Source organism: Dendrobates tinctorius, unplaced genomic scaffold (assembly GCF_039654945.1).
Source record: "Dendrobates tinctorius isolate UK_male_01 unplaced genomic scaffold, ASM3965494v1 ptg000016l, whole genome shotgun sequence".
Classification (NCBI taxonomy): domain Eukaryota; kingdom Metazoa; phylum Chordata; class Amphibia; order Anura; family Dendrobatidae; genus Dendrobates; species Dendrobates tinctorius.
Window position 1 is genome coordinate 39,426,936 of NW_027361684.1, and position 15,512 is coordinate 39,442,447.

General features: G+C 42.9%; 1 protein-coding gene across 2 annotated transcripts in view; it reads right to left on the minus strand.

Annotated features, from left to right (window-relative positions):
- Positions 1-15,512, minus strand: part of SMG6 (SMG6 nonsense mediated mRNA decay factor) — a 330,566-nt gene that overhangs the window by 183,348 nt on the left and 131,706 nt on the right. For both annotated transcript variants that reach the window (XM_073565701.1, XM_073565700.1), the window contains exons 11-12: positions 14,353-14,493; positions 14,130-14,274 (exon numbers count right to left, since the gene is read on the minus strand). In XM_073565701.1, coding sequence (XP_073421802.1) covers positions 14,130-14,274; positions 14,353-14,493 — 286 coding nt within the window. The remainder of the gene's footprint in view (positions 1-14,129; positions 14,275-14,352; positions 14,494-15,512) is intronic.

Here is a 15,512-nt window from a genome sequence, read left to right on the forward strand (position 1 = left end):
ATTCCTGATGTGTAGGCATTGCCGGACCTTCAGTATCCATGGTTCTCACCACTGATATAGTGACAGTTAGCTTGTTGCTAGTGGTCGTAACCATGGATACCCAAGGTCCTGCAATGCCTACATATGAGGAAAGAGACATTACAAATAAAAAAACTATACTAAATTTCTAATTGGATATATTTGCTATTATTACTATTTCACCTACTACATATTGGGATAGGATCTTGGAGATGGGAATACCCCATTAGGTGGAGGACCGAATGCTTATTTATTAACTATAAAGTAATAAGCAGGAAGATGTGCTTGTAATGGAAAATGATTGTCTGCATTTGGACGATCCTGCCACACACATCTAATTTTAGCAAACCACAGCTGATATTTTCCAACCTGACGAATTTTGGCAGGCGGTAAGTCTATCGCCCGCCAGTGCGAACGCGATCACTTGCATCAATCATTTTGACCGCTTTGGCTATATTTTAGCACTAAAATAAATGTATGGGCGGCTTTACTTACATCGACTATAACTTTCTAAGGCTTTGTTTCCATGAGATTTTAATTTATGACATGCAATGCCAGGCCAGAGGCTCAGATATATTACTGAAGAGACCACAAGAGATAGCACATGATAACTGCTATATAGGAAACCTAAGCCTCCCCCCAAAAAAAAAACAGATGTGAAAGCAATTCAAAAGGGGTAAAAATAAATCAATAAATGCTTTGCCGCCTGGACTTGTGAATGCCAGTCTAATAATAAAAATATGCAGGTAGTGTCGGGGCGACATACCGGAACTCCCAGTCCAGCAGCACAGCACCAGTGACCTTACTATGAATAGTGCATCCCCCTATGGGCACTACAAAGATAATGAAGCTTGGGAAAGAATTCCTCCTAAACCCCCGGTACCCTGGAAATGTTTTGTTCTAAAGCAGCAGCTTTTCCTTCCACAACCAAACCCTTCCTTCATAATCCCCCCTGCGTGACATCACCAGCCGCCGTTACCAGGGAGAGGGAAGTGTCACAAAGAGTGCACGAGACGAGGTCAACGTGCAAATGTTTAGGGGTAAGGAAGACGTCTGTGGGGCAGCACTCCTTTTGGAAAGGCTCCCACTAATTACCCTACCCCAAGGTGTTGTAGGATGCACGTACAGCGCCGCCGTTCCAGAACAATGTCCGTTATGTCGCAGATTGTTTCCTTCAGCGACTTCTACAAATGTATGAGATCATTGGCTCAAAAAGGGTTCATCTCGGCTACACCGATTATTAACCCTTAATTCCCAGCAGACTTTTCAAACGCTAAAAAAAAAAATGGGAAGAGTGCAGCTGCAGGACTGTGGAATATCAAAAAACATGATAATTTAGCAAGCGAGTTCACATGTGCAGTCTATCCATCTCTGGGAATATATTTTTTCTGCAGCAGTGGAAAGATGTAACAGAAGTTGACCCTGCCTAAATACAATTTCTATCCTCTCCCAATAATCTGAACAAATGGTTTTCATTACATCCACAAGGCTCAAAGTCTCTTGTCTCCTTATTAAATACTGTCGCTGGACCACCAATGTGAAAGGAGGGAAACGAGAATGGTAACAGACACATGTTGCGGGTACCCAGGTGTCCTGAAAGTACCTGACGCCTGCCCCGTTACCATTCCCCCACCCTCCCTTCCCAAAATACCTGCGCCTACCCCCTGATGCTTACACAGGACATTAGGATGAGGCACAGGAAAGGGAAATCTAGAATAAAAACAAACAGAAGCGGGAGACCTCCATACAGCAATCCGCACACAGAGGCTCAAGCCTGCAAGATGTATGGCATGGCAGGATGGAGCCCCAGGCTGCCTGGTGAAGCGCTGGCCCCGCAGCCCTGCCTGTGTTTCCCATTATGTAACCCTGGTCATGGGCAGGCAGCCAGACTCCAAATGAAAAAGAAACTCTGGCTTGGCATGGCTTCTATTTTCCTATCCTCACTCAGGGTCAGCACGGTGTCACACAGCTGTAGAGAAAGCTCCAGGGATCGGAGCTGGGAATGGCTCCAAAGCCAGAGACCGGGGTTCAAGTGCCAGCTGAGAGCAATAAACCAAGCGCCGCAGCTGCAGAGAGCTTGATGGTTCTCAAAAGTCCCCCGACTATTCCGGTTTCTGAGAGGAACGGATGAAGGAATCAGAGAACACAGCGTCACGGCATAAGGCGGGCGGGATGCTGGCAGCCCTCCTCGCTGGATGTCAGAATTCATCTCTTCCCCTTGTGCTGCTCCTTCCAGCTATACTGTTACAGATTCCTCAAGAACAATAGATTATTTTTTCCTTCTGCAAAAACGGTGCCCACCCAGCCACTAGAACGCAACGCGTATGAGAAAGATGTAGGAGAAGCATTACAGCAAAGCAAAGGTTACCGTCTGATAGAACAGACTAATATGCGCATATCCGTATATAACGGAGCATAATATATGCAGAATTACGAAGTGACTTCCTGCAAATAACACTGGACGTTACCGCCAGCTGATCACAGGGAACACTAGATAACATTCAATTGCAGAGTAAAATGTAAAAACAGCAAGGACCAAATCGATCCAAGCTTTCACTTTAGAATTCTGTTGTTAAAGCTTTAATTTAAAAAAATAAATAAATAATTACGGTACGTGCAATTAGGGGATACGCCAAAATTTAGCAAATTTAGATATTTTTACGCTATGGCATTCCCCACACCAGAAGTCTCACTCCAGTACCTGACTGAAGTAAGATCTCTGACATGGCGCGTGCCAATTGTCAGACGCTCTAGGCGAACCTCTTCATAAATCAGGAGCGTTTGACTCCAGCACGACCCCCTCATCAAAATGAATTAGGCCCTAAAGCTTTACTTACAAGTGTTCTTAGGGGGCAGAGAAGTCTAAAGACACATCCTCAGAGGTTCCTGGGAGTGATGCCAATTTGTAAGCACCATTAAAATTAGAGCAAAAACGCTCCACTTTTGACCAAGTGACTGTCCCCCTTCAAGATTTCGTGTAAATAGATTTTTTATATATTGGCCAATATGATGCCAGGAAAACAAAAAAAAAAACAGACAGGTTTTGCAATATAATAAACCATCTACAGCCACTAAATAAGTGTAAAATGAGGCCACTATAATATAAAAGCGTAAGACTAAAATGAAGCCACTATAATAAAAAAGAATAAAAGAGTAAAATAAAGCTACTATAATAAAACAAAAACAGTAAGAGTAAAATGAGGCCACTATATTAAAAAAAAAGTAAGAGTAAAATGAAGCCACTATATTAAAAAAGCAAAACCAAATTGGCCATAGTCATCAGAAGCAGAATTTGGAACCAGTGTTAACGAAAATATATGTAGACACATACAAAACATACCTAAACATCTCCCTTAACACGGGTCCCTGCTCGCATCATTTTTCTTTACTGCAATGAACTGTGAGGTCAACTTTAACAATGTGCCGAGCCAGCATCTCTAGTCATGGCTGTAAAGAAAACTCGATGGGCTCCATAATAAGGAGGGGGCAGCGCAGATGAATTAGGGAGAACAAATCTTGTGTCAAATCAGAAAAGAATGTTCGGCTTAAGTAAAAGCAGCAGCGACTCCGATGTAGGACGAGGAATAAGCAATATCGTGGTAAAAGAAATTGTTGCATGGGTAAAAATGGGCCCAATTGTGGATCCGCTACGTCTTTCTTCTCATCTGCACAGCAGGCCCACCGCTTCACCATCACTACATGAGGAGTCAGTGTGGGAGTAATGATCACCTAATGCACAGCACAGTTGGCTTATCTGGAATGAAACACATTTATGTAACCACATTGAAAGTAAAGTGCAGGGGAGAAACGGAGAAATCAGGATTTTATGCATTAAAGGAAACCTGTCCGATCCCCAGGGTGTCCCCAAACACTACTATAGCAGTCATGCCTTTATTCTCAAATGGTATTTTATGTACAATACTAATTTGCTGGAGGTTTCCCCCCCAAAAAAATGAACTTTTATTCTGCAGCTTGTTATAGGATAAGATAATAAGCAAAGACCGGTTTCCCCCAACTAGTCTCCTGCCTCTAATCAATTTTTCTGGGTGTGACTGAGTGTGTCTATAATTCCCCGGCTATCAATCTCGTAAATGCGAGTGACGTGTCAATAGTCCAACCATTAAAGGATAGTATGGAGGCTATGAATCATGCCCAGAGAGAATGATTAGAGGCAGGACTAGTTGGGGGAAGTGGACCAAGCGGCCTGGCTCATCAGCATATTAAGCCACATAACCAAATTTGCCATTCGGCACTACAGGAGAGCTGGGTATTATTATCGCTGGTGCTATAATGGTAGCCATATTGCTTGTCTCTTCCCAAAAATCAAATGTAACTAAAAAGTGTAGGAGCAAATTTTTCTGAAAACTTGAGAATCCTAAAGACTTAGTGGTGTTTTTCTGACAGAAGATAGGAGACATAAGCCTGGAAGGGGCTACTGAACATAGTAGAAAATGCTGTGTGAAAGCAATCTTACTGTAGGTGATTAAATAATCCAATATCTCTGCAAGCATCATCATCAATATGAAGCTAGCCTCATTAGTTAGCAGTCTACAGGAAGCCAAAATGTCCTCTCTCTGTGCACTCTCCCATTCACTAAGAGATGCTAACGAGCAGGTAAAGTTCACTTTCCCTATGTAGGCTGTCCGTTGTCCGTCTTCAGCCCACACCAGATACATCTGAAGAGTACAATGAAAATGCAGTATTTCACTGACAACTGGGTAATAATTTGATTTCTAAACCGTATAATGATATACTTGTGATCAGGGAACATAATTGCTTCTGTGGTTTGAACAGTCAGGATTTTCAGCCTTGGGAAAATCCAGAGACACAATGTCAACCTGAATTATGGATACCGTATATACTCGTGTATAAGTCAACCCGAATATAAGCCGAGGCACCTAATTTTGCCACGAAAAACTGGGAAAACCTATTGACTCGAGTATAAGCCGGGTATGCATTGTCACCGCATCCCCAGCCTGGTATGCATGGTTCCTCATCCCCGTCCTTGTATGCATGGCTCCTTATCCCTATCCTTGTATGCATGGCTCCTTGTCTGCATCGCTTCTCATCCCTATCCTTGTATGCATGGTTCCTCACCCCTATCCTTATATGCATGGCTACTCATCCCTGTCCTGGTATGCATGGCCCCCATGAGAAAAGCATGAAAAAAAAACAAACAAACACAAAACCTCCTACTTACCTTACCTGCGCGCCCTCGCAGCATCTTGTTTCGGTGCCAAGCGATCATGTGTCCCCGCACATTAAGGTAATGAATATTCACCTCTCTCCACTCAGCAGGACCAGGTCAGGTGATCACTCGGCCGCGCAGGAGCTGCTGGAAGCCGGAACAACATACTGCGAGGGCGCGCAGGGAAGGTAAGTAGGAGGTTTCTTTTTGTTTTGTTTTTTTTACAGCTGCTGGAAGCCGGCGGCTGCAGCTGCAACCGTGCACGCTGTAAGAGAAAAAAATATTCATTGCCAGTCCTGTGAATATTCATTTCTATTTAGCTGCGGGCACAGTTACGCACAAAAAAATGTGCTGAAAAACTCGGCTTATACACGAGTATATATGATATGTCATTTTTGGAAACAAGGCAGCCATATAATTCCATTAGGAGGTTCCTATTGCAATAATTAGCTATCCTGCTCTCACCTGATCTCAAGAGGAGGGATGAGGGGTCCATATGGGACCCTTTAAAATCTTTCAAAGACACCCAGTATCAGACCCAGGAGATTCAAACAAAAATGTAGATCTTTCTAAATATCAGCAGTTATTCTCCTCATGAACTTTCATTGATTCATTTAGTAAAATTACTCTTTATTTTATCCATCCCTTTTGTTTTCTGCTGTTATGTTGTATGTTATTTCTATTCCATGAATTTTTTTTTTGTAAACACTGTACTTTGTGTAAACTAAATAAAAAATTTACTAAATGTGTTATTTGCTGCTATAAACGTACCCACAACCTTGAAGAGGGAAAGTATAGCTGAGCAGTGTTACCATGTAATACCAGAGTGCTAGAAAGCCGTGTGCGCTCGCCCTGGGTAGGCATCTTGCTGGCCTAGCAAAATGGCAAGTGGTGCCAGCAATAAGTGTCACATGGGAAGCATTCCTTTCACCCCCGCAACCCATGTTTTAAGGTTTTCATATAAAATGAATATGCTTTAAGGGCGATGAGTGAGGTTTTTCCTTTATTCACCATGAGATGCATTTTATGCTGCTTTTCACTTACTCGATGTCCTGTTGAGTCCGGTTTTCAAGCCTAGCTACTACACAGAAGGGAAAATCAATTGATGGTACCAGCACTCCTCTTTCTAAATGTGGTGAGAGAATCTGTGAAATTACTTTATGGTGTATCTAGCTGATTTTTAGCCTATTGCATAGGTGAGTGTTATGAATGGGTCACCGAGGAGGAAAACAAGACCAAGCCAAGTCACAGAAAACCAGAGAGGTTGGTAAATACGTGGATTGCAGACCCCCGATCTTAACCAAACAACTAACAGCAGCCGTGGAGCGTACCTACGATGATTCTAGACGCCTCGTCACAGCCGGAGGACTAAATAAGCCTAAAGCAAGAAAAGGGGAAATCTAAAACTGCCCCAGAGCAGACCCCAAAGGAATAGACAGCCCCCACACATGTATTGATGGTGAAACAAGATGAAAACACGAACACAGGTAGGAAAATAGGCTGAGCAAACGATGGGGCCCACACTAGCTAGAAAGGACAGGAAAGGAAAGATACTGTCTGCAATCACGCCAAAAAACCCTGCAAAAATGTCCAACACTTCTGATAGCAAAAAATACCCTGACGTCACTAGACTTCTCCCACTATATCAGCACTCTGGCATATTCTGAGAACAGAGCAATAAGAGGCCAATCTAATAAGGGACAAAAAGCAAACTGGCACATACAGTGACATAAGAGTGGAAATTCAGCACAGCCCCAGCCGGGGCTGGCTGACCACACAAAAAACTGAATAGACCAAACCAAATCAAATGTGAACATTAGCAAAGACAACTTAACTTGAGAAGGCAGGAACTGAGCTGGAAACTAAGACCTCAGGAGGCAGGAAAAAATCAACAGCATGGGAATAGGGAGTCGGCTGTCATAAATCCAGTCTGAGACTCCAGATGTCCAATCCTCTTCCTCATTATCAGGTGGCAGGTCTCTGTTAATTAGATCAGCTTCACTACCTCCTGCCACCAACAGAGGGAGCCCGGAAAGAGAACTCACAACTCCTCTGTCAGCACAACCAGCTCCCTCACCAGAAACCAGAGGTAGACCAGAAAATTAGTTCACAACAGTACCCCCCCCTTGAAGAGGGGTCACCGAACCCTCATCCACGCCACCAGTCCGATCAGTATGGGCCCGGTGAAAAGCACGAACCAATCTACTGGCATGAATGTCAGAGGCAGAGACCCAAGAATTATCCTCCTGGCCATAACCCTTCCATTTGACCAAATACTGGAGTCTCCGTCTAGCCAAACGAGAATCCAATATTTTCTCTACCTCATATTCCACATTGCCTTCAACCAACACAGGGTCAGGAGGCGCCGCCACAGGAACTACTGGCTCAACAAACCTCTTCAACAGAGATTTGTGAAATAAGTTATGGATCTTAAACGTAACTGGAAGAGCCAATCGAAAAGAAACAGGATTAAGAATCTCCAAGATCTTATAAGGTCCAATAAATCTTGGCTTGAACTTTGGAGACGCTACCTTCATAGTGATAGTCTTTGACGACAACCAAACCATATCACTCACTTTAAACCGGGGACCAATGGTCCTATGCCGGTTGGAAAACCGCTGGGCCTTTTCCTGAGAGAGTGACAACTAATCCACCACTTGGTCCCAAATCTGCTGCATTCTCTCTACCACAGTGTCCACATCTGGGCAGGCTGAAGATTCCACTTGCCCTGAAGAAAATCGAGGATGAAACCCAAAGTTACAGAAAAAGGACGACATCAAAGTGGCAGAACTAGCTCTATTGTTTAGCGCGAATTCGGCCAAGGGCAAAAATGAGACCCAGTCATCCTGATCAGCAGATATAAATCATCTTATATAGGACTCCAAAGTTTGGTTTGTTCTCTCAGTCTGCCCATTGGTCTGAGGATGAAACGCAGAGGAGAAAGATAACTGAATTCCCAGATTGGAACAAAAGGCTTTCCAGAATCTGGAAACAAACTGGACTCCTCTGTCCGACACAATGTTCTCAGGAATCCCATGCAACCGAACCACCTGTTGTAAAAACAAGGGCACCAACTCTGAGGAAGATGGCAACTTTGGGAGTGGTACAAGATGGACCATCTTAGAAAATCTATCACAAATCACCCAGATAATAGTCATTCTCTGAGAGACAGGAAGATGAGAAATAAAATCCATTGAGATATGGGTCCATAGGCTCTTGGGCACTGGCAGGGGCATCAACAACCCACTAGAACGAGAACAGGGTTTAGACCGAGAACAAGTCCCACAGGACTGCACAAAATTCCTGACATCACAAGATAAGGCAGGCCACCAAAAAGACTCAACTCACCAAATCTCTGGTACCAAAAATACCTGGATGACCAGCCAATGCGGAGAAATGAACTTCAGACATCACTCTCCTCCTCCACTGGTCAGGAACATACTATTTTCCCATAGGACAACACTCAGGTTTATCCTCCTGAAATTCCTCCAGGGCACGTCTCAAATCGGGTGAAATGGCAGAAAGAACTACCTCCTCACCTAGGATGGTAGTAGGCTCGGTCAAAATAAGAGAATCAGCAAAGAAACTCCTAGAAAGGGCATCTGCCTTAACATTCTTAGTGCCAGGAAGAAAAGAGACCACAAAATTAAAACGCGTGAAACACAAGACCCACCTAGCCTGTATAGGATTCAAGCGTTTGGCCGACTCCAGATAAATCAAATTCTTGTGGTCGGTAAGGACCACAACTTGATGTCTAGCTTCCTCCAACCAATGTCTCCACTCTACAAATGCCCATTTCATGGCCAACAATTCCCGGATTCCCCACGTCCTAGTTGCGTTCAGATGGGGAGAACTTTCGAGAAAAGAAGGCACACGTATTCATTTTAGAAGTCACAGGATCTTTTTGGGACAAAACAGTTCCCGCACCAATCTCAGAAGCATCTACCTCCACTTGAAATGGATGTGAGACATCAGGTTGCCGTAAAACCGGAGCAGAAGTGAATCTCCGCTTAAGCTCCTGAAATGCCGAGACAGCCTCTGGAGACCAATTCAGCACATCAGCGCCCTTCTTGGTCAGATCAGTCATTGGTTTGACAATACCAGAAAAATTACCTTTAAATTTACGATAGAAATTAGCAAAACCCAAAATCTTCTGGACAGCCTTCAAAGAAGAGGGCTGAACCCAATCATAAATGGCTGTACCTTGGCCGGGTCCATTTCAATAGTTGACGGAGACAAAACAAATCCCAAAAATGAAATCCTCTGTACACCAAAGAGGCATTTCGATCCCTTAACAAACAGGGAATTCTCCCTCAAAATCCGGAACACAGTCCGGACATGTTCCACATGAGAATCCCAAAAACTGGAAAAGATCAAAATATCATCCAGATAGATGATCAAAAACTTATCCACAAAGTCCCAGAAAATATCATTCATAAAGGATTGGAAGACAGAAGGGGCATTAGTGAGCCCAAAAGGCATCACCAGGTACTCTAAATGTCCCTCCGGAGTATTAAACGCCGTCTTCCATTCATCCCCGTGCTTGATGCGAATAAGATTATACGCCACCCTGAGGACAAGCTTAGTAAAGCAGCAGGCACTTTTAACTCTGGAGAATAAATCAGACATCAGGGGTAACGGGTACTGATATTTAACAGTCATCTTGTTAAGGGAACGATAGTCAATACAAGGTCTTAATGAACCATCTTTCTTGGCCACAAAAAAACCCCATCACCTAAGGGTTAAGAGGATGGTCTAATATGACCCTTCTCCAACGACTCCTTAATATAGGATCGCATAGCATCATGTTCGGGTACAGATAAGTTGAAAAGCCGACCCTTGGGAAATTTACACCCAGGCATCAACTCAATTGCACAGTCATAACTCCTATGAGGAGGCAAAGATGCAGACTCACTCTCACTAAATACATCAGAAAAATCAGCCAAATAATCAGGAATATCATGAGACTGAGGAGAGGTGGGGAAAATAGGAGTGTCCCTAAGAACACACTGACAACCCCAACTTACCACAGACACAGATTTCCAATCCAAAACTGGATTATGAGTTTGCAACCAGGGAAAACCAAGAACAATAGTATCATGGAAATTGTGCAGCACCAAAAATTTACAATTTTCTTGGTGGTCTGGGGCAACTCGCACTATCACCTGGGTCCAAAACTGAGGTTTATTCTCCGCCAAAGGAGTAGCATCAATACCCCTCAAAGGAATAGGTGTCTGCAACGTTTAGCAAAGTCCAAATCCATCAGATTCAAAGCTGCTCCTGAATCTACAAAAGCCTTAGCGGAAAATGTGGATAAGGAGCAGATCAGAGTAATTGCCAAAAGAAACTTAGGTTGCACACTGCCCACAGCAAATGTGTGTGCAAATCGTTTTTCTCGTTTAGGGCAGACAGAAATAGTATGAGAGGCGTCTCCACAGAAAAAACGCAGCTTATTACGCCTTCGAAACTCCTGACGTTGCACCCTAGACAAGACCCTATCACATTGCATAGGTTCAATCGTTTGTTCAAAAGGTGGCAACGCCGCTCGTGTAGTTTTACGTTCACGTAAACGCCGATCAACTTGAATGGCTAATGACATAGAATCATCAAGACCAGAGGGAACAGGAAATCCCACCATCATATCTTTTACGGTCTCTGATAAACCCTTCCGAAAGAGAGCTGCCAATGCATCATCATTCCATGTAGTAAGGACCACCCACTTTCGGAATTTTTGACAGTATAACTCTGCAGAATCCTGACCCTGGTTCAATGCCAATAGGGTTTTCTCAGCTTGATCAATAGCATTAGGTTCATCATGCAACAACCCAAAGGCTTGAAAAAATGCGTCCAGATTAGACAGAATAGGGTTTTCAGGTGTCAGAGAAAAAGCCCAATCCTGAAGATCGCCGCGCAGCAAGGAGAAGACAATTTTAACCTGCTACACAGAGCTCCCCGATGAGTGAGGCTTCAAGGCAAGAAATAATTTACAATTATTCTTAAAATTCAAAAAATTAGACAGATTCCCAGAAAACACATCAGGAGTAGGGATCTTTGGTTCAACAGCATGTGACTGAGCGAGATAGGCGGAAATTCCCCGCACTTCAGCAGCGAACTGCTCCACACGATCAGACAATTGCTTAATCTCCATCAGAGAAAAAATCCTCCTACGGCCCCAGAGAAAAAGAGGAAAAAATACATACATACATACACAAGAAAAAAAAGTTTCAGAATTTTAACAATTTTTTCCTGCTTTTGAGTACCCTAGAATCTGCGGTATGGGGCCGTAGGAGGATTTTTTCTCTAATGGAGATTAAGCAATTGTCTGATCGGGGCCTGCAAGCCGCATAGTTACCAACCTCTCTGGTTTTCTGTGACTTGGCTTCGTCTTGTTTTCCTCCTCGGTGACCCATTCATAACAGGTGAGTGGGCAAGTGAGAAAGCGATAACTTCAGGGGAGGACACAAAAGAGTATACAGACAGGACAGCAGGGGATCACAGCTGATTCTTTCTTCGAGGTAAAACATTGCTTAAAAACAGGTAGGGAAATGTTTTAACTCACAAAAAGAATCTTCTGTGATCCCTTGCTGTAATGTCTGCATACTCTTTTGCATTCTCCCCTGCCCAGGAGCTGTGGTATGATCAGACCATGTCCCTGTATGGTCAGATACAGGCATTACACAATACACAGCAGGGGCACATTTATAAGATTATCTCAGCACAAGAACATTTTTTTTTAATCCCTTCCCATTGTGTACCTCATTTTTATTCCAAGATCTAGTGAATAAAATGAACTTTTGTTTCCGGGAAAGCCTCTTTAAATAGGGGATAACTTTCTAGCTTGAAAATAACCCTTTAAGACCATGTTCACACCACTAAGTTGACATTTTTTATTATCAGTCTAAATAGAGCAAAACTACATGTTAAGCGAAATCTTATTTGTTCCTCATCACAATGTAAATTCTGAACTCAGCCCATTAGTGTGGTAGCAAACGACCATAAACAGAATAAAGCCAAATTCACACACCAATTTTAGCAACATGCATTCCACTGCACGGAGAAACAATACACCTAGTAACAGCAGCAGTTCTGGTATTTTGTTCTCATTGTCCTCCATGAAAGCTGGAAAGCAAAGCTGCACACAGAGTTCATCACTTATGGAAGTCCCTAATCCTAAATTAGCACATTCTATTTTAGTGTGAACCCAACGTAGAGCAAGCACTGACATTTCAGAGGACAAACCACAAGTCAGAAAGTGCTCTTTTACAAGGATGCCATGCAGTGCATGTATGGCTCATGGGTAAGTAAGAGTGGTTAACAGCTTTCACAGGATCTCGAAAGCATGAAATGACGAGGACTTCACTGTCAGTTTGCAGGATTTTGTTTTCGTTTTGTAGAAACAATATTCTAGAAATAATAGATTAATCTCCTGCTGATTAGTTGCATTTTTGGCTAAGGAAGGAAGGACTTAGTGAAAGAACAGGCTTAAAGGGGGTGGTTGCCCACTACTAGGACAACTCCTTCTTGAACTTCCCATGCTGGTCGCCATTCCAGTGGTGTCAGCACTCGCGGTACCGGAGCTCTGGTGCGGTGGAATGACACATGGTTCCCGGCGCCCAATAAGCGCTGGCGTCACTGTTGCCGCCTTTGTACGGATTGAACATGAAGAGGAAGTCAGAGAGCTCTTCATGATCAATCTGTATGAAGGTGGGGACAGCGACGCCGGCGCTGATTGGGCTCCGGGCACCAAGTGTCATCATACCACAATGCAATGTTTATTGGGGCCAAACATTTAGTTCAGGAAAGGGTGGACAACCCCTTTAATGATCTTCAGTTTGTACGTTCTCCCTGTGTTTGCGTGGGTTTCCTCCGGGTTCTCCTGTTTCCTCCTACGCTATAAAAAAAACCAATAGGGAATTTAGATTGTGAGCCCCAGTAGAGGCAGTGATGCTAATGTCTGTAAAGAGGTGTGGAATTAATGGCGCCATATAAGTGACATACTGGTATATAGAGATGAATCTGTACTTACCAGTACAATAATAACAAGAATACTATTTAGATATTTAGGCACAGAAAATCCTCCTGTACTTAGCAGTCTTTCTCTTCCAAGCGACAGGTTGCGAGTTTGAATCCGATAAAAGGCCATTCATCAAGAATAGCAAATAGTCAAATTAACTATATATGAAGGATCGATACTTTGAGAGTAAAGGGGACTTCCCTTCTACCCCAACATTCTGAGTTGGAGGAGAAGAATCTTGATCACAACCGTGTCCTTACGGAGATACATGAAATACGACAGGCCCTCCCTACCCCACGAGTCCCTATGCAGCAGAACCAAATGCACGTGGGGTACATCTCCGCCCCTGGCTCACTTCATAGTTAATGGGAACAAAGCTTGGAAATTTCCAGGAATGCCGATTAACAATGTATGGGACAGAAACTGAGCATGCTCACTTCTGATCCACTCCGGAACAAGAGTGGCCAAAGCTAAACTAGAAAAATGTCCTCAAATCGTCATCTTCCCAAAAGGTTACTGCATACAGGACAACATCCTACAATGCATCACCGCTTCCAACAGACATTCATATGTTCCTATCAAAATGCTAATGGACTTATTTACCATAGGTATTTCTCCTGAAGAGAACATCCAATAATTAGATTTAGGTAAAAAAAATCCGCAGCAACATTGAGTCACCTGTGAGTCACAGAAAAATCAATGCATTATCTCAACTTGTATACAATTGCTATGCTTCTGAAAAAAAAATTAAGAGAGAATTCTTGTGATAATTGAGTACTTTCACAACCCATAGCTCTAGCCTTAGAAATAATGAGAAATAAAAAAAATGGTTGGAAAAGAAGAGGAGAAAAAAAACAAACCAAACACCAATGGACCTACTGGCATAAGAACACAAGACACAGAACTTACTCTTGGCTGCTCGTCAGTGGATTGGGTGGTGGATTCCAGGTTTCGGGGTGGCCCAGCATCCAGTCTGACCACACCTTTACACTCGGCAGAAGCTCTTTCAGATCAGATGGAAAAGAAGAAACTTTCACTTCCATTTCATCCTCCTCTGAATGAAAGAATAAACCCATTTTAGACTCTACCAAATGTCTTAGCGAACATTACAATATTGTAAAGATCCACTCACCTTTTTCATCAGAGTTATATTGCTTGGTTAGTAGGATTTCCAATAACTGGATGCATCTATTTACGAGCAAAGAGAACATAGCCAGGCCCAAGGAAGTCGCCTGCTCCTGGATTGCAGAACGGCAGCCTTCTACATGTCCACCTGTAAGATAAAAAGAAGGGAGAGATAATTTATGTGTCAGTGTGGGGGAGATACATTAGTTGACGTGTATTTTAACCTCTAGCAAATCCCACCAAGGACAGCAACTGCCTCCGGGGTTCTCCAGTTTCCTCCCAATCTCCAAAGACATACTGATAGGGCATCTACATTGTGAGCCCCAATGGGGACAGTGCCGATAAAGTCTGTAAATCGCTGTGAATTTAATGGCGCCATATAAGTGAGTAAAATAAATGTCTGGTCTTGGACACCTAGCTTGACAGTTCCTGTCCTGTTTCTTATTTTACTAATGGAGGTTTCCAAACAAGTTCTAATCTGCTCTAAACTCTCAAACAGCATTTTAAAAAAGGGTTGTCCAGCATACAAAGCTCAATACAATTTTCCTTTAATTTTTAAACTGTATGCTGAAAAACCGAAAGAAAATTAAGCCCCCTGAAGAGATTTGAGATTTTTTTTAAGACAATGTAATGAAATATATTTAATCTAAAAAGTTAATATTATTTAGCTTCCTCTGACATCATATTCATGCTTTGTGTCCACTATAATGGTGCTACCTGGAAAATCAATCTTGCTACAGAGACCCCCCACAGATTACAGCTAACCATTAAGGGTTTCAGCAGTAAAACTCCATGTGATCAGTTTTATGATTATTTTTTTTTTTTATTATTTATTTCCTTTTTTTTTATTTATTTTTTAAGAATGAACCCCTCTACAAAAAAATGGTTCTGTCGAGGGTAGGAAAAATGGCAAGGATGACAATAAAGGAGAGATTTTCCTTGAAATTCGAAGTGGTACAAAATATCAGAGCATTATTGGGCAACATAGTCTGTAAGCAGAATGAGCACTACAAGCAACCAGCAATTAGGCCAAGGGCATTACAAAGGTACCATCAGCACGGATAACGGTAGCGGATTTCCGCAAATTGAAAATAGAGGTCCTGACTAGTGATGATCGCATGTGCTCCGATAAGGCGTAATCCGACAATGCTTTTGTGCTGAGTGACT